Source organism: Ambystoma mexicanum, chromosome 12, assembly GCF_040938575.1.
Source record: "Ambystoma mexicanum isolate Mex_15411 chromosome 12, UKY_AmexF1_1, whole genome shotgun sequence".
NCBI lineage: Eukaryota > Metazoa > Chordata > Amphibia > Caudata > Ambystomatidae > Ambystoma > Ambystoma mexicanum.
This window is the reverse complement of record NC_090936.1, coordinates 928,961,099-928,981,267: the sequence shown is the minus strand read 5'-3', so window position 1 is coordinate 928,981,267 and position 20,169 is coordinate 928,961,099. Positions and strand designations below refer to the sequence as shown.

General features: G+C 47.1%; 1 protein-coding gene across 1 annotated transcript in view; it reads right to left on the bottom strand.

Moving 5' to 3' along the window:
• CFAP54 (cilia and flagella associated protein 54) overlaps positions 1 to 20,169 on the bottom strand; it is a 3,669,934-nt gene that overhangs the window by 1,172,185 nt on the left and 2,477,580 nt on the right. Inside the window, exon 37 of the mRNA XM_069629416.1 lies at positions 9,965 to 10,195. Within this exon, the coding sequence (XP_069485517.1) occupies positions 9,965 to 10,195 (231 nt within the window). The remainder of the gene's footprint in view (positions 1 to 9,964; positions 10,196 to 20,169) is intronic.

Below are 20,169 nucleotides of genomic sequence, written 5' to 3'. Positions count from 1 at the left end.
CGTGTTCCGCCCGGCTTCCCTTGCCACCGTTTGATCCGGGGTAGATTTAGCCCTCGGCTCTCGACCCTGGGTAAGCCTGGGACACCCTAACTAAACTTTTCTAAAGTTGGTAAAACCTTTTCTACTCACCTGTAAAGACTTGTGACATTGTGTGATCTTGGGCATCTTTTCGCCTAGCTTTCCCTAGAGTGGGCCTGGCAACCGAACTTCCTTGCTCCTCAATAGACTGCCTTTCTAAACTCACTGTGAATCTCTGGAAAGTGTTTTACCTTGCTGTTTTCATTACTTCTGCCTTTTCCCTTCCTTTTTAACTAACTTGTTGGAGTGCCATCTAACGTTAAGCGCTCACCTCTGTTTGGAAATAAGTGGTGTTAACTTAGACTTGTCCAACAAATAACTAGGGATGTACATATAAGTAATAGTGACTGTGTTTTGACTTACTTACCTTTTCTGTGCTAGTGTAATTTACGAGTGTGTCTTTTAAATAAATAAATATATACTTTTACACCTAGCTCTGGTCAGTGTTTGCTGTACTACTGTGCCTCTGCACCTATTATGTATGCTCTGTATACTGCCTAACTCTTCTTGAGGGAAGTCTGACTGCTCAGCCACAGCTACCAGGTAAATCTGGGTGGTACAGTCTACTACCAAGTGGGTTTACTGCCAAACACCTGTAGTCTTAAATCTTTTGCAGTGGTCCCAGAGGGAACTGCACAGGTTTCTGTCTAACAATCTCCAACAGATTCATCAGGTGAGGAGTGGGCTAGTGGGGCAAGTTGTATAGACATTGTACTTGACCAACCTGTCAAACCTGAGAGATTGCAACGCCCGAAAAGAATGGCTAGCCTCGAGCAATATCAGGAAATGGCCAATGTCGTACAGGCTCTAACTGTGGAAATGCAAAACCTCTGAGCGGATAACGCTGCTTTGAGACAGCAAGTTCAACAGAGAGAAGATACCAAGGGAGACTTACTTCCCATTTCCCTACCCTGCGGAAAATTTGGTGACAACCCAAAAAAGGTGAAGGAATTCCTCGATGCTTGTACAATACATTTTACCTTTCGCCCTAAAACATATGAGCTGGACAGGGCTAAGGTGGGATTCCTGATTTCCAATATGGTAGGTAACGCCCTGTCCTGGGCAACTCCCTTGGTGACCGCTACGGATCCAGCCTTAAACAACTATGGCACCTTTGTAACACAGTTGAAAACAAGATTCGAAAGACCCGAAGTCTTCTATTCAACTTTTGAGAATCTACTAGACATACGTCAAGGAACCTTGGACCTACAAACATATGCCACCAACTTTCAGAAAGTAGCAACCGAAGCCGGATGGCCGGAGACGGCTCAACAGGCCATTTTTCGTCGTGGTCTGCACAAAGACTTAAAAGATGAATTGGCTAGAGTGGCCAGGCCTGCGTCTTTCCAGGAACTAGTGGCCTTGGTTTTGCAGATAGACTACCGTACGACCGAAAGAAGAGCAGAGAAAAAGAGACCCTGTTCTTTTTCTGCCCTACCTAGCCTACCCCCAACACATGAGAGGACACCAACCGAAGAACCTATGCAGATAGGAACAGCAAGAGGACCGCTTACTGCATGCGAACGAAAGAGACGCAAAGATCTCGGGCTGTGCATGTACTGCGGCTCCAATACTCATTTGTTACGGTACTGTCCCGAGGTACCTCCCAGAAGACAGGGAAACTAAAGATTTGGCCGTGAACAGGGAAAAGGAAGGGGAAAGTACAGTTAATCCCTGTGCATTTGCTCAACCCGCTGTAATTGACAGCAACAGTCTAATGGTGATCAAGATTCTTATTGACTGGAACATAGGAAATCCTGTTGAATGTATAGCCATGCTAAATTGTGGGGCAGCTGGTAACTTTGTGGACGATAAGTGGACCATGGAGCATCAGATACCAAGACGCTCCAAGATACGACCAATCCCAGTTGAAGGAGTTGATGGTACCCCGTTAACTTCCGGAGCCATCACTCAAGAGACACAGGAATTAAAGGTCCAGATGTCCAATCACCATGAATACCTATCCTTTGATCTGATAAGAGCAGCACATGTTCCTATTATCTTGGGCATACCCTGGCTTCGAAGACACAACCCAAGCATAGACTGATGTCGGAACTCAGTTGAATTTCAATCCCATTACTGCTGTCAACATTGTTTGATTCCAGAACCTGCTAAACCGAAAGTACAAACAATGGTACACAGAACCATAAACAGTGTCAGCTTGATACCTGTCCAATACCAGGAATATACGGATGTGTTTTTGGACACTCAGCCACGGAGCCTTACACCTCACCGAAAGGAGGATTGCAAGATCGAACTGGTTCCGGACGCAGAAGTACCGCTTGGAAGAATGTTCCCTTTGTCACTACCTGAAAAGGAGGCCCTCAAGGAATACTTAGCCACAAATCTAAAAAACGGACTCATCCGTGAATCCTCCTCATCAGCAGGGGCACCCCTTTTCTTTATTATTAAGAAAGGGACGACCGAACTAAGACCATGTATCGATTACCGGGGACTTAACAGTCTAACCATAAAAGACCGATATCCCATGCCATTGATGAAAGACAATATATAGGCTGTCCAAGGAACCCGGGTTTTCACCAAATTATATCTTAGGGGAGCGTATCCTCTGCTGAGAATCCGTGAAGGAGATGAGTGGAAGATGGCTTTTAGAACACCTCTTGGACATTACGAGTACAGAGTCATGCCCTTTGGTTTAGTGAACGCACCATCCCAGTTCCAACGGTTTCTGGACAAAATATTTGCAGATGTACTATATTCTTCGGTTGTAGTATATTTGGATGATATACTCGTTTTTTCCAACACTCTGGAAGAACACTGCCAACATGTTCAGGAGGTACTACAAAGGTTGAGAATGAACAGCCTGTTGGCAAAACCCGAGAAGTGTGTCTTTGAAGCTACAACCGTACCTTACTTAGGGTTTATACTCTCAGCAGACAGCGTGCAAATGGATCCCTCCAAAACACAAGCAATAACTCCATGGCTGGTACCCACATCAGTGAAGGACATACAGAGATTTTTAAGTCTTGCCAACTTTTACCGTAAATTTATACCCAACTTTTCTGAAATCAACTTGCCCATTACTAATATCTTAAAGAAGGGTGTTAAATTTGTTTGGGACCTAGCGACAGAACAAGCTTTCCAAAGACTCAAGGCAGCTTTTGTGACTGCTCCCATATTGAGACAACCAGACCAGTCCTTACCTTTCATTGTGGAAAGCGATGCTTCAAGCGGTGCAATTGGGGCAGCACTACTGCAAAGGAAGGAGGATGGATTGGAACACCCCATCGCCTACTACTCTCGTACGCTTAGCCCAAGTGAACGAAATTACTCTGCATTGGAAAGAGAACTCCTGGCTATTAGGCAAGCATGCGAAGAATGGAGACATCTATTACAAGGAACCATTCATCCTTTTCAGGTTCGTACTGACCACCAAAATCTGAAGGTACTCCAGAAGATGGAATGCCGGAGTTCCAGATATGCCAGATGGGCCTATTTTTTCTCTCAGTTTGACTTTGTTCTGACATACTTACCAGGAAAGGACAATCCTCTTGCTGATGCTCTCTCATGCAGTCAAGGAGACTTTGGAGGTTATCAGGGTCAGGAGATCCTTTTAGCAGGGAAGTGGTTTGTTAATACCCTTAACACTTTTCTGCAACAAGTACAATCCGCCCAGAGCAAGGAAAAGGACCCTCTAAACAAGGGTCTGACTCAAAGGGGAGAACTGTTATTCAAAGAAGGTTAGTTGTTTCTGCCTACGACCGACTTACAAGAACAAGAAATGGCCTGGTGTCATGACGTACCATTAGCAGGACACAAGGGACAAAATGCCACTTTAGAATTGGTTTCTAGGCAATTCTGGTGGCCCACGATGGCAAAAGATGTCAGGAACTATGTTGCCTCATGTCCTGTATGTGCCCAGAATAAGTACGCATATTGCAAACCCCTGGGTCTTCTATAGCAGGAAACCCCTCCAGAAGGTCCGTGGCAACACATCTCCACTAATTTCATTGTAGACTTACCCGTTTCTAACGGGTACTCAGCCATCATGGTCACAGTCGATTCATTCAGCAAGTTGGCTCATTTCTCACCCTTAAAAGGATTACCCACAGCATGCATTACTGCAGAGGTGTTTTTGAGAGACGTGGTCAGATTAAACTGACTACCCCAGACCATAGTATCAGATCGCGGCTCACAATTCACATCAAAATTTTTGACTGTTCTATGCAAATCTCTAGAAATAAAAAGATCCCTTTCGTCTGGGTTTCATCCGGAAAGCAATGGACAAACCAAACGTCTCAATGCAACTTTAGAACAGTACATCAGGTGTTTTTGCAATCAAGAACAGAGTGATTGTTATCAGATTCTGCCCATGGCAGAATTTTCCTACACCACCACCAGACATTCCTCTATAGGCATGGGTCCCTTCTCATGCACCTATGGATTCCATCCCAGACACATACCTCTGTTTGGTCAGAATTCTTCTAATGTACCCTCCGTTGATCTGCTCATGAATACTCTGCAAGACCTTCGCAGGAAGACACGAGCCAACCTTGAGATGGCACTTCATAAGAGCAAAAGGTGGGCGGATCTCAAGAGACAACCCAACCCTGAATGGGAAATTGGTACCAAAGTATGGTTGTCAGCCAAATACCTACCCAGGTGGATACACCGAGGCAAGTTCTCTCCCCGTTACTTTGGACCCTTCCGGACCATGGCTAAAATTAATCCGGTGGCCTTTCGCTTGGCTCTGCCAGCCAAACTACGAAGAATCCATCTGGTGTTTCACACCTCATTACTAAAAGAATACACAGATGACTTACACAAAATAAAAATAAAAAAGGCAATCGGATTCCAGCAGAAAGAAAGAAGCAAGGAATACGAAGTCTCCAGACTCCTTGATTTCAGGTACAAGAATGGCACCTTGCAGTATCTGGTACTATGGAAGGAGTACCCAATGTCCGAGAGCTCTTGGGAACCTATTAGGCATATATCAGCACCTCGTCTCATTCAGAGGTTCCATCGACTGCACCCGGGAAAACCAGGAGGGGGTCTACTGAGAAGGGGTCATACTGTCACATATCACCCATGGAAAGTATGGAGGAGCTGGTCGATATGGAAGAAGGACTGATTTATTCCATGCAACGCACAGTGCGTTCTAGTCTTCCAGTATTAGCCGCCTTAAAGACCAGCAGATGAGAAGCACCTGTGCGTTGCAACTTCCTTACTTTGTACCCGCGAGTAAGTTTGCTTACGCTCCCTCTTGTGTTCCCTCCCCATTTTCTGCTTACCGTGTTTGTCGTTTGGTAGTGGGTTTTGCTTCTCACTCGAACGGCTCCTTGCCCCCTTCCGTTCTGGACTACTTACCTCCGTCGGAGCCGTGTGCTCCTGACACACGGTCCTTTCATTGTGTTCCATTTTCTCCGCGTGTTAACCGCACGCCATCTAGACCTCTACCAGGACAATAAGCAACAGCCTACTACGACAACAACCAGTGCATTCTGGTACTTGTAGGCAATACTACTCTCGCCTTCACTCTTACTGGATTTTTCTACGGACTGCATCAGCTACCATCCATAGCAAGATCTACCAGGGTTTTTTCATCCAGTTTTTCCCTGGTTTGGGGTGGGCTCCCTGGAGTCCCCACTGCCGGACACATAGCCTCTCTGGCAAAGTGGACTCTAGGCGAGCCCGTCCTTCTCTCTTCAAATCCAAGAACAAGATCGGAACCAAGTCCACAAGAACCACCTGGAGAGAAAAGAAGAAGGAAGGTTCTACAGACGAATCTACTGCATCTCCAACAGATTCATCAGGTGATGAGTGGGCTAGTTGTGTAGACACTTGACCAACCTGTCAAACCTGAGCGAAATCAAACACACATGTATGTTAGTGTATTGGATGACATAATAAGACATGATGATAATGTTTCAAAGAGTTGATGAATATCAAATGAGAGGTACAGTCAAATTATGTTTTCATGTTATTTATAGAAAGGGGAATAACTCCTGGTCGCAATTTAAGCCTGAATGGCAGGTATCCATATTGCAAATCCATTTGGCTCCTTGCTTTCTGAGTAATTGTTCTAGATTTGCCCCTTGCGGGGGAGACATATCTTTTCAATAGCAAAAAACCTTACATCAGTTAGTTGTTCTAAATTATGGTCTTGCTGAAAGTGCATGGCTATAGGTGATCTGGGATCGTGATTTTGGATTGCTATGATGTGTTCACTAATTCCTGTCTTCAGTTGTCGGATTGTGCTGCCTATGTATAGACGATGACATGGACATTCTATTGCATAGATGACAAATCTGTTGTTGCAGTTAATCAATAGTATATTTGTGTGTGTGCCATTGGGCTTAACAATCACGGTTTTAGCGTTTTCTGAGTATTTACACATTGTGCATTGGCCACACTTGTAGTTCCCACATAATGGTGATTGTAACCACATTGTTTCTGGTGTGTCTCCAAAGGGCGTTGGTCTCTGGAAATGGGATGGACTTAGTATGTCTTTGAGGGTTTTTGCTTTACGGAAGGTGATTAGAGGATGAGCATCTAGACATTTTTGCTGATCTGGATCTACATTTAAAATGTTCCAATTTTGGTGTAGGAACCTTTTGATGATTTTGTTGTTAGTACTATACGTAGTGATGAATCAGACTTTTTGTTGGGAAATGTTAGTTGTAGATGAGTGATTTTTGTCTTGTAAGAACTGTGCTCTGGTCCTGTTGTGGGTCTTGTAGTAACATCTTGTGATCAGGTGTTGGCTGCATCCTCTTTCTTTAAAGTTGTTCATAGTTCCTCTTGATTCTTAACATTTCTCCATAAGGGTTTCATCACAGCCCTGCCAGCACAAGCACCAGCGTAACTAATAAAAAGCTGGTCATCTTTCCTAGCCTCTCTAGTCCAAGAGACGTAAAAACTTAAGGGAATGTACCGGTTCCAGCTGATGTATTTTGTTCTACCACCTTGGAATGGTGTGATGGAGGAAAAAACACAGGAATATGGGTCTCAATCTCAACATCACCTTCTCTTCCGAAAAATACAAATAGGGAGTGTGATGAATCTGATGGTATCATCACCCCTTTCCGTTCCGGGACAGCAGATGATGCAACACTAGCCCACTGGGTACCTCTTCTTCTACTTCTTGATGAGGGTCTGCCCTGCCCTCTTCCCGGGAAAGACGAACCACTGCCCCTTGGGGCAAAGGCAAAAAATCCCATAGCCTGAGAAAATGGCTGTTCGGAAAGCTGTTGCATTGCTATCCCCAAGGATTTAGCAGTTGCCTTAGATGACTGTACCTTCTGGAGAGTATTGTCAGTCTTAACTCCAAAAAGGTTTTGGCCATCGAAAAGCATGTCCAATAGCCTGGTATGGATGTTGGCTGCAAACCCGGACGTCCTCATCCATGAGTGGTGCCTGACCACTGTGCTAGTGGCCCTGCACCTACCCACACAGTCTGCAGAGTCTAGTCCTGATTGTGGCATCTGGCGTGCCGCCTCTTGCCATCAAAGACCAAGACAGAAAACCATCCCTCATCTCTCCCTCAGCGACATACTCAGCTGCATTGGCCACTGGCATCCAAAGGCCAAAGGAGAACTTTGCCATGGCACAAGAAGCATTCTTGTCTCACAGTGCAAGACTGACCAATGCAAACACCTTCTTGCCCCATGCATCAAACCTCTTACTTTCCCTGACCGGTGGAAGGGACAGAAAAGTAAAAGTGGTCAGGCTAGCTGCTGCAGCCTAAACCTCCAAACATTCGGGCAAAGTATGGGAAGAAAGAAAGGCCGGGTCCAACGGAACAGATCAGTGTTTCCTCGCCAGATCCCAGTCCAGTGCCGGAACAGAGGCACGTTGAAGGGCAGGAGCGACTCTTTCTTGGAGGGCAACACAGGTTTGTGCTGAACCTTGGACCTGGATGGAGCAGATAGCCCACGAGTACTGGAAACCTTAGCCATCAATCGCTGGAAGGTGGTTTGAGGCTTTCTTGGGGTGGGAGCTGGCAAAATGTCTATCTCTGGGAAAGAGTTGAGGCCACTGGAGCCTTGCACGTCCTCTGCCAAGCCCAGAACATCCTCACCTTCCCCATCGAATTCTTCTGGGAAATCTCTGACATTCCTAAAACCCATAGGCCCAAGCACAAAGGGACCGGATTGCGTCCCTCATCATAGATGTTGGACATCTTTGATATGAAAGGGTACCTAGGGAGTGGAGCGTATTCCCACAGAGCCGGTGCCAGTGCCGAGGCTGCCGCTCCTGAAGGTGGGGCCTGCCACTGCCAAGAGACCTCTGTCTCTGCCTGGTCCAGACCAAGTCCTTAGGCATGCAGGAGTGGTCTGCAGAGGGCACCCTGCCGGTCGCAACAGACGTGGTGGGACAATGCAGCACTGTTGCCTGCGACACAGGCACAGAGGCTGGAGCCAGCAGCGCCTTGGCGAAGATGTCCAACATCTTCAGGTGGATGTTCTCCCATTCCTCCAGCGTGGAGTATTGGGTCAGAAAAGGTATCTGCGTCAGACACACAGGAGACTCCCCGGAGTGGTGGCTCTTCTTCTTTGAAGGGGAAGACAAATGACAGTGTGAAGACTCACTCGTGGAGTGGGGCCTCTTCCAATGCTGCTGCTTCTTGTTTTCCTTGTGCAGAGCCGCTTCGTCTTCGGCGTCATTCCACGCTGTGCGACATCATCAGAGACCGCAGAGCCTCACACTATGCTTTGTGGACAAATGTGAAGATCTTCATTGCTCTTTCCCGGAGGGCCTTCAGGTGCATGGTCTGGTATAGCCCACAAACTTGGGTGTCATGATCCTCGCCCAAGCAGAATAAACACATTTGGTGCGGATACAACACAGGCATCAGCTGGCTGCAATTCGCACACGGCTTGAAGACTGAGGCATTCTACCAAGTAGACATGGCGTTGTTTTAGAAAATAGAGTTCATGGAAAAAAGTAACTGGGGTCAAGGCGCACGGTCCCTCTATATATATATAGTAACCCTGACATCACGTCCGGCACAGGGAGCGTAGAGGCATTGGGAGGAACCGACAATGAGCTGCTCGCAACCCCCTGGTGGCGGAAATGTTTCCAGGGAACAGCTGTGCTGGGATAACGATACCATTCATGAGAAATCTGTGCGAAGAAAGAATCCCTTAGAAATGTAATTCAAATCCTACATGTTTTGCCCAATGTTAATGGTGCGGTGTGCTTAAAACACCCTAATAGCCACTTACATTTCTAAAACCCATTGCAGAATCGCCTGGAATAGATTTGTACCTCAACTAAACCACTGTTACTTGCTGCACATTAACATGTTCAATTTGAAACGGTCAACGTATTACTGTTATAATTTGAGTTGCGATCATTTTACTGCCACCTGAAAGTTCATGTTCTGTCAAGGTACAGATGTTGCACACCCTTTCATTTCACAAGCAAATATTGCTCATTACCCCAAAAAGTTTGGGGAGCACTGGCCTAGAAAGAGATTAAGGCTCTATCAGTTGAGCAGAGGAAGGGGTCAATAAGGAGGGGTCTTTAACTGTTCCATGGCATGTTCCACCAAGCACATTATCCACTGGATCGGGAGACATCTGGGACCTTCAGTCACCATCTTGAGCAGGCCACAAAGCCAGGCAAAGGACTTTGTCACAGGACAAATATGTAATTGTTAAAAGTGGCAATAATGAGAATTTCACTGTGTACTTTAATAAAAATGTAAGCACGCTCCAATACACGCATTAGAGCCAGAGAAGTGCACATTATGAAGCAGCTTCCTATTAAGCTGTTATAACAAAATGTGTTACAAATTATGTTATCCAGCTCGTTCAAACCTTGTGGTTTAATTTATAATCAATAGAAAGAATGAGGCTGAGAAAGAGAAATATTCAGATGGTATATAATATGGTTTACATTATTTGTGATTCATAGTTACCTCAATAGAATTATTTTCTTGCAGTGCGATTATCATGTCAAAAATAGTATCTGAGGCCATGTAAAATGGCAGCCGCATGTTATAGATGAGCATGTCCACCGAGATGGGGAAAGATTCACGATGAGCAGGATCTATGTTTTCAGTGATTGACTGTAATTCTAAGGTAAAGTTCCAGAGAATACGGCAAGCATTGTGAAGTAGCGTCCAATGGCCTCCTCGGTGGGAAAGTACCTGTGTATAATTTAAGAACATGGTTTTAGACATTACACCACAATATCATCAACTGTGCTCACTAAAATAATCTGATGAATGAAACACCCTGGCGCTAGATTACCTAACATTGGCAACAGTGCTAAACATTGAGCAAATGCAGTTAGCACCAGTTTGCGCACCGTGTAATATGGAATGGAGCAAAGAGATTTTGCCCAAATCCATGCTACATAAAGGTTTTTCCAATGAAGGGAAATGGTTTTGCCAATTTTATTCTGCTAGCATGACAAAGAGTAGTACAAATAGGCGTACTTCAAATGTAGATACTACACTATGTCATTGGGTTGCACCTGCAACCAAGAAGGATGCCAAGAGTGCATGTCAGAGTATAATACCTTTAATATGGAATTGGTGAAAAGAACACAAATAAACATGGGGTCTTTCCAAACACAACAAAGTACAGGATGGATCTTTCTTCAGTTGGGATGCATCAATATGATATATCATATGATATAATATGGCATTTGTAACGTGCCTATACACAAGTGTTTCAAGGGCACGACGAGGCGAGGAAGGGGAGGACAGAGACAACGATCTTACTAGGCCAAGTGACGCTGAGATCGCGCAAGTGCAGGGGAGGGGAAAAATGCCAGGGGAAAGGGGAGGGGACACTGCTGTACATTGGATCAAAACAATACCAAGAAGTGCTGCCAGCAGGTGGCAGGTGCAAGGGTAAGTGCAGACAGCAGGTGTTCAAAAGTACAGTTAGGGGGACTGGAGGGTTACAGATACAGACCCAAGTGCAAGGGTTGCCGGGAGGCAGTGCCGTTGTGCAACTGGGCCTATAGGAACCTGGGCCTGAAATCAGAGGATAGGCAGGTGACCAGTGCAGTATCAGACAGGAAATCAGCAGGGGAGAGGAAGAGAGAAGGCAGAAGCAAAGAGGAAGGACTTGAGGTGCTTCCGGAACCAGAGATGGTTCTCCTGGAGTTTCAGAGAGGCAGGGAGGCTGTTCCAGAGGGAGGCCCCAGCCGAAGAAAGAGATCTACCACCAACTTGTTGTTTGGAGAAGTGACTGACACTGAGGGAGTTGGAGATGGAAGAGCGAAGAGCTAGAGTAGGAAGGTATTTACGCAGAGAGAGTTGGAGGTATTGAGAACCCATGCCCTCAGAAAACTCCCCTTGCCCAATGTCTCTTCCGCTGGGTGTGAATCCTAGGATTTTTGGGTCTTGGAGGTATCCCAGTTTGTACAGTAAAAAATGGGGTGGTTCACCCCTTTCTCGCATTGTGACTTTTGGGTGATCCAAACTCTACTTCCTCATCTGAACTAAATGCAGGCCTTTCGAGACTTCATACCCCAGGAGTCACTGTGTTGGAAAGACTTGTGAGCAGACAGGTCAGTGGACATAGCATGCAGGGAGAGAGATAGCGGTCCCTGGGGTTTGGTCTGATCTGATCTGATCTGATCTTGGCTTCTGCCGCTTGGTTTCTATTTCCCCACCATTCTAAATTTACAGTAATCTCTCTGATACCAGCTCTTTCTTTGTCCACTGGTTGGCTCTGCCTAGGGCAAAATGGGCCCGCCAGAACCTGCATGCTCTTAATAGCTAGGTGTTGGTTCTCACCTTCGTCCTAGTCTCTTTCCTTGCCTCCTGATGTAGTAATCTCAGTTTTCCTCTTTCCCCCTGATGTTATCCCTCCAATCGCCTCTGTATCACCTTCATTAACACTATTCCTGCCACCTCCTTTGAGTCACCTCTACTATTTGATGTTGCCACCTCATCCTTCTCTTCTTAGATCTGACCACCTCTATCTGAACATTGACTCCTACTACCTCCTCTAGACTTCCACTCTCCTCTCCTGATGTTAACTCCTCCTCCTGCAACCCTTTCTCCTGTTATTATCGCCTCCTCTTTATACTCTCGATTCTCACCACCTCTTCCTGATCCGTCATCCTCTGTTACCAGATCCTCTTAATTTACCACCACATCCTGTACACTTTGCCTCCTCTCTGCTTACCACCTTTGCTTTATCACTCCCACCCCTCTGAGGTTACTACATCCTCCTTGGCTACCACCTTCTGCTTGCCACTCCCACCCTCTGATGTGACCACCAAATCATCAACCTTGTTACCACCACCTCCTGCTTTGCACTGTTGCTACCTCTCCACTCTTTCACATCTCTCTAGCCTCTATTTCTTCCACCACACTCAAGCTTTCTCCAAACATAAGCCTCCTGATCCTACAACTCACAAACTGTGTTTGGGAGATTTTATAGTGTGTTCTCCCCCACCAGATGGGTCTTCTAGGGATGGTCGGCCTCTGTGATTTATAATTTGGGTTAGGACTGTGCACTACAGGTTGCTGTGGGCTCAAGGGCCTGGGCCAAGTCTATAATTGACCTGTCCGCTATCTTGGCCTTTAATCTTACTCTCCACTCTACACGGTGCTGCCTCTGAGTTATTTGATGATTCCAGTGTGTGTTTTAAAGGCTGGACACAATCTGGGTTAGCCTTGGGACACTTTGTATCCACTAAATGTGGAGGGAATTGGAAAATTGCATCCCCAAAATGATAATCTCTTGCTGAGGAACAATGCCGTTGAAACATTTTGTCCCATGGCAACACTATCGCAAAACCATGAAACTGAGCACACACCCGGATTTATATTTTGTGTTCATACAATAAGGAGCAACAGATTAAATGTTATCTAAATTTCCAATGAGAAAGATTGGACTTCCTCAGAGAAAATCTGTATCGTTTTATGCCATATAGCAAACACAGTACAAAAAATAGACTGCTTCATTTTTGGCACAGTATAACAATCTGTATGGGATATGGATTGGGGCAAAACCTGTAAATGACATTCCATGTTGCAGAATGATCCAAACTGGTGCCAAGTGCACTTGATACATTTTTAAGGAAACGTTACAAAATCTTGTCTCAGATAGCCAGATTTCTTTATGGTGGAATAATATAGTAGATGAATAAAGAACATACCTCTCATTAGTATTCTACTTAATGAACGAGTCCTTTCTCCTTCAGATTCCTCATCTTAGATATTCTCACTCCAGCATGAGTGGAATTCGGAAAGGTTTTCATCCACAAGGGGGCGAAGTTTTGGGTAGAGTCTGCACTGCCTGGCGTGCTCAGATGCAGTAAGTGATGTCGGGGCTAATATGAGTTGTGCACCCAGTGACTTCAGTTCTTTTCCCCTAACACTCAGCAGCTGAGTGGGCTATAGAACATATGAGGTGCACATGCTATCATTACAGATTGGTAAGTACTTTTTTCTTCTAATGGATTCCTCCCTCCCAGAGATTCCACATCTTAGATAGACTCCCATAGCAGTATAGAAATCTGGATGAGGAAGAAAAGCGAGAAAGCTGCCACCTGCCCCGACGGGGAATCCAGGTAGTAATGTTTGGTAAATGTGCACATCCTTCCTGGGAAAGATTGTAACATTCTGAGATGCAGAGAATATTCCATCTGGACAGGATCCGTTTAGAAACAGCCCTGGCCACACAGGCACCAGCATAACCCACAAAGAGGTGATCACCTTTCCTGATATCTCTTGACTGAGAAACATAGTAGCTAAGGGCCGGCAAAAGGTCCATCTGGCAGAACCTATCCTCCTCCTCCATCTAGGAGGGATGATGTGGAGGGAGGAAGACAGGAAGATGGATCTTCTGCGAGAGATACAGCTCAGACACAAACTTGGCAGGAAGGAGGGTCTCCTCCTCAAAGTTACCTTCTCCTTGGAGAACAAGAAGTATGGAGGTTTAAAAGATAAAAAGCCTGGAACTCATTAACCCATCTCACGGAACTGGTAGCTACCAGGAAAATCACCTTTAGTGTGAGAGCTATTACAGAACATAACTCCAGGGACTCAAACAGTGTTCCCATAACCAAAGTCAAGAACTAAGTTCTGGTCCAATGCAAGCACAGCAAACTGGCCTGGAGCAAATTAGTTACTGAAACTCTACAAAAACTGCAAAACTGTGGGTATGGTGAAGAACACATCCTGCTTAAAGGACCTTTAAAGACCAACCTGGCAGCCAAGCACCCAGTCACAGTGCCAATCTGCAGGCCCAGGCGGTCCAAGAACGAATGAAAACCAGAAAAGGGCAAACTGGACAAGTCAAAGGGTTGTGGCGAGATATTAAATATTAAAGTTCCACATCGTCAGCTTCAATGTTACTTTCTCATAAATTCTACCAATACAAGTTTTGGCTATTCCATAATGATCCCCTTTTGGCCTCCTGAGTCTCTTATTCTCCATGTCACCTTGGATACGCTTGGGAAACGTCTACGGGGCCTCTTATTATTCAGGGTCTGCTCGGTTGCCTCTTTTCTTCACGTCTCCGCCTTTTCTGTTGTCACGCTTTCCGTGCTCCCGCTCCATGCGAGTTGGAAATGCTGCAGGTATCTGGACTGTTTGCTGCTTTTGCAGCGTAGTAGTTTCAGCGCTGCTTTGGGGGCAACCTGCCCACCATGCAGTCATCGTGGTCACTCCATCACCGTTCGTTACTTAATCTTTCCTTCCCGTGGACGCGGTCACCCGGTCCTTGGCGCCCGCTCCAAAAGCAGTTTTAAGCTTGTGGCCTACATGGTCCTCTGGGCCTCCTGTCCTCACAGATATTATGCGGCAAAGGGAGCACTCCTGCATGCCTATGCATCTCTCTGCCTTGAATCGCATCAGCGTCTCCTCTTCCAATAACCTTGTTCAAATTAAATGGGAATTTCTGTTTAAAGGGACAGATCCTCATTCTGGCTGGCAATAGTACATTTTAGTTTCTCTTCACCCAGGTCTCTGGATTGTATTCTGTTTTGTGCACTTGACATTCCCATGTATGCCACCATGGGATGTGACTTAGATTCTCTCTCAGTGAGGTTCCATTTGCCTTGACCCCTAGGGAGGGTGTTGCAGAGCAGGCACACCTCCCTAGGCTCACAGGAGGATGGGTGGCTACCCCTGGGGGATGTTAGGAAAGATTTCGTTATTGTAGGGAACTTTCCTTCCATGTGGCAACCCCTAAACTTTTTGCTATTGTTTTCAACCTGTTTTCTTGACTTTGCCAGAGAAGTGCAGCCTTCTGCCGTACTCCTCTGGGCTTTCGCTCCTTTCTTACGGGGAAACTGACATGCCCTTAAGACAGTCAGTACCGGGGAACGCTGTTTCCCGTAGTTTCTTTTATCGTGTCGCCATTTTAGTGCAACACGACACAAGAGGGCACTGTAAGCTAAGTTACAGCTCTCTTGGGTCTCTAGCCTTCTACAGACCCTAGACACTCTTGTAGGATGGTTTTTGGATCGGTGCAAGTCATTCAGGGACTGGGCTGGTGGCAGCGATCATTTGGTTTATTTTGAGCTCCTTTTGCCGTTCTGAGCACCTTTTTGCCGCGAACACAAAAGGGTGGCCCGGCTACCCAAAATGGCCGGACCACGAGGCTCCTTTGTCTCGTCCACTGTCCGTCTTGCTCCCTTTACCTTCCCCCGGGTCAGGCGACCCGGGGCCTTCCTTATTTGGGCATGTAGTTTCCCGCGAAACACGTTTGCTTTCGCGGGCTTCTACATGTCGTTTGAGTGCCCCCAGGATGTGGGCTGGGCTGTCTGGTCCCAATACACATCCTGGGTGCCAGAGAGTCTAGGGTGGTGTGAATGCCTGGGACCACTGTGGTCCGTGATTGGTCCACGTATGGTATGTGTGTTGATGAGCGGATCTCCCATTGGCTCCCCTCCGTTTTGGCGCGAAGGGAACCGTGGATAAGAGGGAGCTGGAAACACCACTACCAGGTCGATCTCCTGAGTTCTTACGAACCCAGGGATACAGGAGCCAAGTATCCTGCGAACACGAGGCTGGACCGAGGAATCGCTGGTGACCCCCTGAAGAACTTCTGCTCCTCATTGCTGTCGTCCGGTGAAGCCCTTTCCACCTAAGATCGAACAAGAAGGCCTGTACTGGCGCTTCGACCTATTGGAATAGCAGGACCAGCTATTCCCGGCACCTTCATCAACTCCTGCCGTAAGCCTTCGGAAGTGTCTCTGGGCCATCCAGTTGACTGACCAGCTTACTAAGGAGTCCTGCTCTGTAGTCGCCGACAGGTTGGGTGGTATTCTGAGTCCGGGGCACGCTCACACGCTTCGTTTGCTTAGCAACCCTAAGCTAGAGGTGAACGGTGCTCGTTTGGCTTGAATACACCCGGCCGTTCCGTTGCCCTGCCGTGGCGACAAAACTGTGCAGGATTCTTCGATCGGGACGTCTTTTTACTCTGCACGACGACGAGACGTTCCCTGCTCTTCAGAACCTGCCAGAAGCTGCATCTATCGAGGAGAAGCTCGGGCCTGCTTGCTTCGGGGACCGGTGAGTAGATTAGCTAGGATCTGGTCGCCCTCCTGCAGTGCCCCTTGCGTTTCCCCGCTGTAAATACAGCTCCCCTTGTCCGTACTCGCGCCCTACTTCTGCCTCACAGTGGAGGCTGCGCTAGAGTCGCGGACCGTGTTCTCCTTCATTAGGGCACCCTACAGAGCTGTCCAACGTCCTCCGAAGAGCTTCACCTTCTGCCCATTGGCACCGGCGTGTGCAGGTACTTTTGAGCGCTAGGCTCCACTCTTCGTAGGGATTGGACTACCATCCAGTTAGGGGCCTCAGAAGGCGGACATATCACACGCATTGGTTCGCACTGCCTGTTTTCCTTCCCCTGCAGGTGGATAACATATTTCGTGCTGCTAATGCTGTGAAACTGTGTATTCTGTATATATATTGGGTGGATAGTGTATGTGTTGGTTTAATATCGTTGTATATTGCTGCTTTTACTGTGGTTATTAGTTTCAAGGCCTTATAATAAATGTGTATCTATTTTTGATATAAACAACTGTTTGGAGTAGTTTGTAAGCGTTCTTGCTTTGTGTGCTCATTGCGGGCTTTCAGTCACCCTCACCCCTCTTGAGACCTAGTCTTGACCGCCGCGATCGCTACCTTGATTGGTCTGGCTTGTCCAGAGGTTATCCTGTTCCAAGTAATTAGGTTGGCCTTCTGAACTTCTGCGCCACCAGGACAGAGTTCAGGAATCCGTCTTAACAAATTGGTGTACAGCGGTGGGATACGACTGAAGGTATCCAGTGTTGCGCACGAGCTGAGGCGTTTTCAGGTTATTCCAACCAGGACACGCAGTAAAGTATTGAATATAACGTTAAAAAGGCCATAGTCCTATCAATAGTATGGAAACGAATACTTTATTAACCTTAAATGCTTCGAAATCTGAAACATTGAAGAAGATGTGTGCGGAGAGAGGGGTTTCCTCTCAAGGCACTAAATTGGAAATGATCCAGAGAATCGTGGCGTGGCAAGAAGCGCAGCTTGACGCTATAACTTCCGAGGACAGTGCAGAAGGTGGTGGGGCTGCTCTCACTGGCAGAACCGACGGTTCTGCCGCTGCACTGATCCATCACGACCACGAGGACAGGGAGGATGTAATGTCTAACGTTTCCTCTGCCAGTGTTGATGGGGAGGCTATGCTTGAATTCAAGAAGCAAGAGCTGCGGTTTAGGCAGCAGGAGCTTGAATTCAGCATAGCCAAACTGAAAATCGACCAGGCAGAAAAACAAAAAGACAGGGATCACCAGTTGGAACTGGCCAAGCTTCAGTTCGCAAATGGGTCCAAGGGTCCTGGACATGGTTCTGGGGCTTCCTCTCATCCACGGTTTCCAAAAGACCTGCTCAGTGTGTATGAGGAACGAAATGACATTATGGACTGGTTAAATGCGTTTGAGTATGCATGCGAGGTTCAAGAGGTTGATAATGCGGATAAGATTGCATGGTTACTCAGCAGACTGCCCCATTCTGGTTGCAGTGCCATTATGGAAATGTCGAAGGCTGAGCGCGCTGATTTTGCAATGTTGAAGCAGACTCTCATTTTAAAGTTTGGGAAGACTCCGACCCAATATTTGAAAAGGTTTAGAGAGTATAAGAAAAAGGAAGGTGGTACTTGGGTGTCGTATGTAGCTGAGTCCCTGAAAAACTTAACTGGCTGGGTTGAAGGTTATAAGGTTTCTACCTTCGAAGGCATGATCAATCTGGTCATGCTGGAACACATTTTTGCTTCTTCTTCCCCGGAGCTTAAGCAGCATTTGGCCGATTCGAAGGAGATAGATCCTAAGAAGCTGGCCATTGCAGCAGACTTATGGGTGTCACATCGAGTGTCCCATAAGGACAAAACTCATCCTGGTAAGCAGGAGGAAGGGAAAAAGTCCAAAGATGTGGAGGGTGGGGAATCTGCTAAATCTTCTTCCCATAAGGGCCACAAAAAGAAAAATAAGGGTAAGCCATACGAGAACTCACAGGGTAGTGGAGGTTCGCCTCCGAAACAGAACTCTGGTTATAATAAGCCTCCCTACGTAAACAGACCCAATGGGGCTTGTTTTTCTTGTGGAGCAACTGACCATGTGAAGGGGGATCCCCGTTGTAAGGTTAGACCTTTGGGGGTCCACTCCGCTAATCTGGCCTTCTCCTCCTACGAGGAAGAAGAGATTACAGGAGCATCCTTCTCCTCAGACTCATTTCCCAGCGGAATAGAGGCTGAGGTAGTTTTAGTGTCCCTGGGTTCCTGGGAGCCTAAAGTCGCAGAGGCGTATGCTAGGATTCCGGATAATACCAAGCACTACTTTAAAGACAGTGTGCTGATCAATGGAGTGGATACTCCAGCTCTTAGGGATAGTGGGTGCAGTCGAACTGTAGTGGATTCTACCTTGGTAGACTCAGAGGAAGTAGCCAGAGCTACTCTGATGCCCACTAAGTTGGCTGACGGCCCCCTCCGTATGTTTCCCGTGATCCCTGTTAATCTAACTTTAAATGGTACAGCAGTTAGGATTCCAGTGAGCATTCAGAGAAACGTCCCGGGAAAGGTCTTGTTGGGCAATGATCTCAGAGCTCTAGGGCTCGTAGGAGACACTGCCGAAAGACCCTACACACGGTCTCAAGCACGGGCAGCATTGGCCAAGACCAATACGCCGCCCCAGCCGAAGGGGAAACCCAAGGCGAAAGGAGTCAACAAGTCCCGACGGGGGAAAGAGAATATTCCCCCGAGCTCGCCTACCACTGCGGTGGAGGGAGTTGGTCAATCGCCCGAGCCTGACGAGGAGGTGGCGATGCCTGAAGTGTTCGACCCCAACGACCATCCTGAACTAAAAGACTTGTTAGTTGAAGGAGGTCCTGATAGGGACGACTTCAGTAAGGGCCAACGTGAGTGCCCATCTCTGGAAGGCCTAAGGAGACAGGCCTGCTCCCAGCTTGAGGGTGAACCTCCTGGGAAGCATCGGATTTATTGGGAAGGTGGACTCCTGTACAGTGAGCCCACAGAGTCTACAGAAGGAGACCATAGGAGGTTGGTGGTTCCCCTTGCTGTTAGACCCTTCCTCCTGCAGTTGGCGCATGAAGTTCCCCTTGCTGGTCACCTTGGAATGAAGAGGACCAAGCAAAGGTTATCTATGCACTTCTACTGGCCCAAGATGGGGGTGCAAGTAGAAAGTCACTGCAGGAGTTGTGCCTCCTGCCAGTTGTCTGGTAAGGTTGGCGCGACAATCCAAGCTCCGTTGGTACCGCTCCCAGTTGTGGGGGTACCATTTGAAAGGGTAGGGATCGACATCGTTGGTCCCCTTGACCCGCAAACATCCTCAGGCAATAGGTTTATCCTGGTGCTGGTCGACCATGCAACCAGGTATCCTGAGGCCATCCCATTAAAGACTGTAACTGCCAAGTCAGTTGCAAAAGCTTTACTCGGCATATTTACTAGGGTTGGCTTCCCTAAAGAAGTTGTGTCAGATCGTGGCAGCAACTTTATGTCGAAGTATATGCAGGCTATGTGGAAAGAATGTGGGGTCACCTACAAGTTCTCTTCTGCATATCACCCCCAGACCAATGGTCTGGTGGAACGTTTCAACAGAACGTTAAAGAGCATGATTGGGGCTCTGGAGGAGCCCCAGAGAAGAAAATGGGAT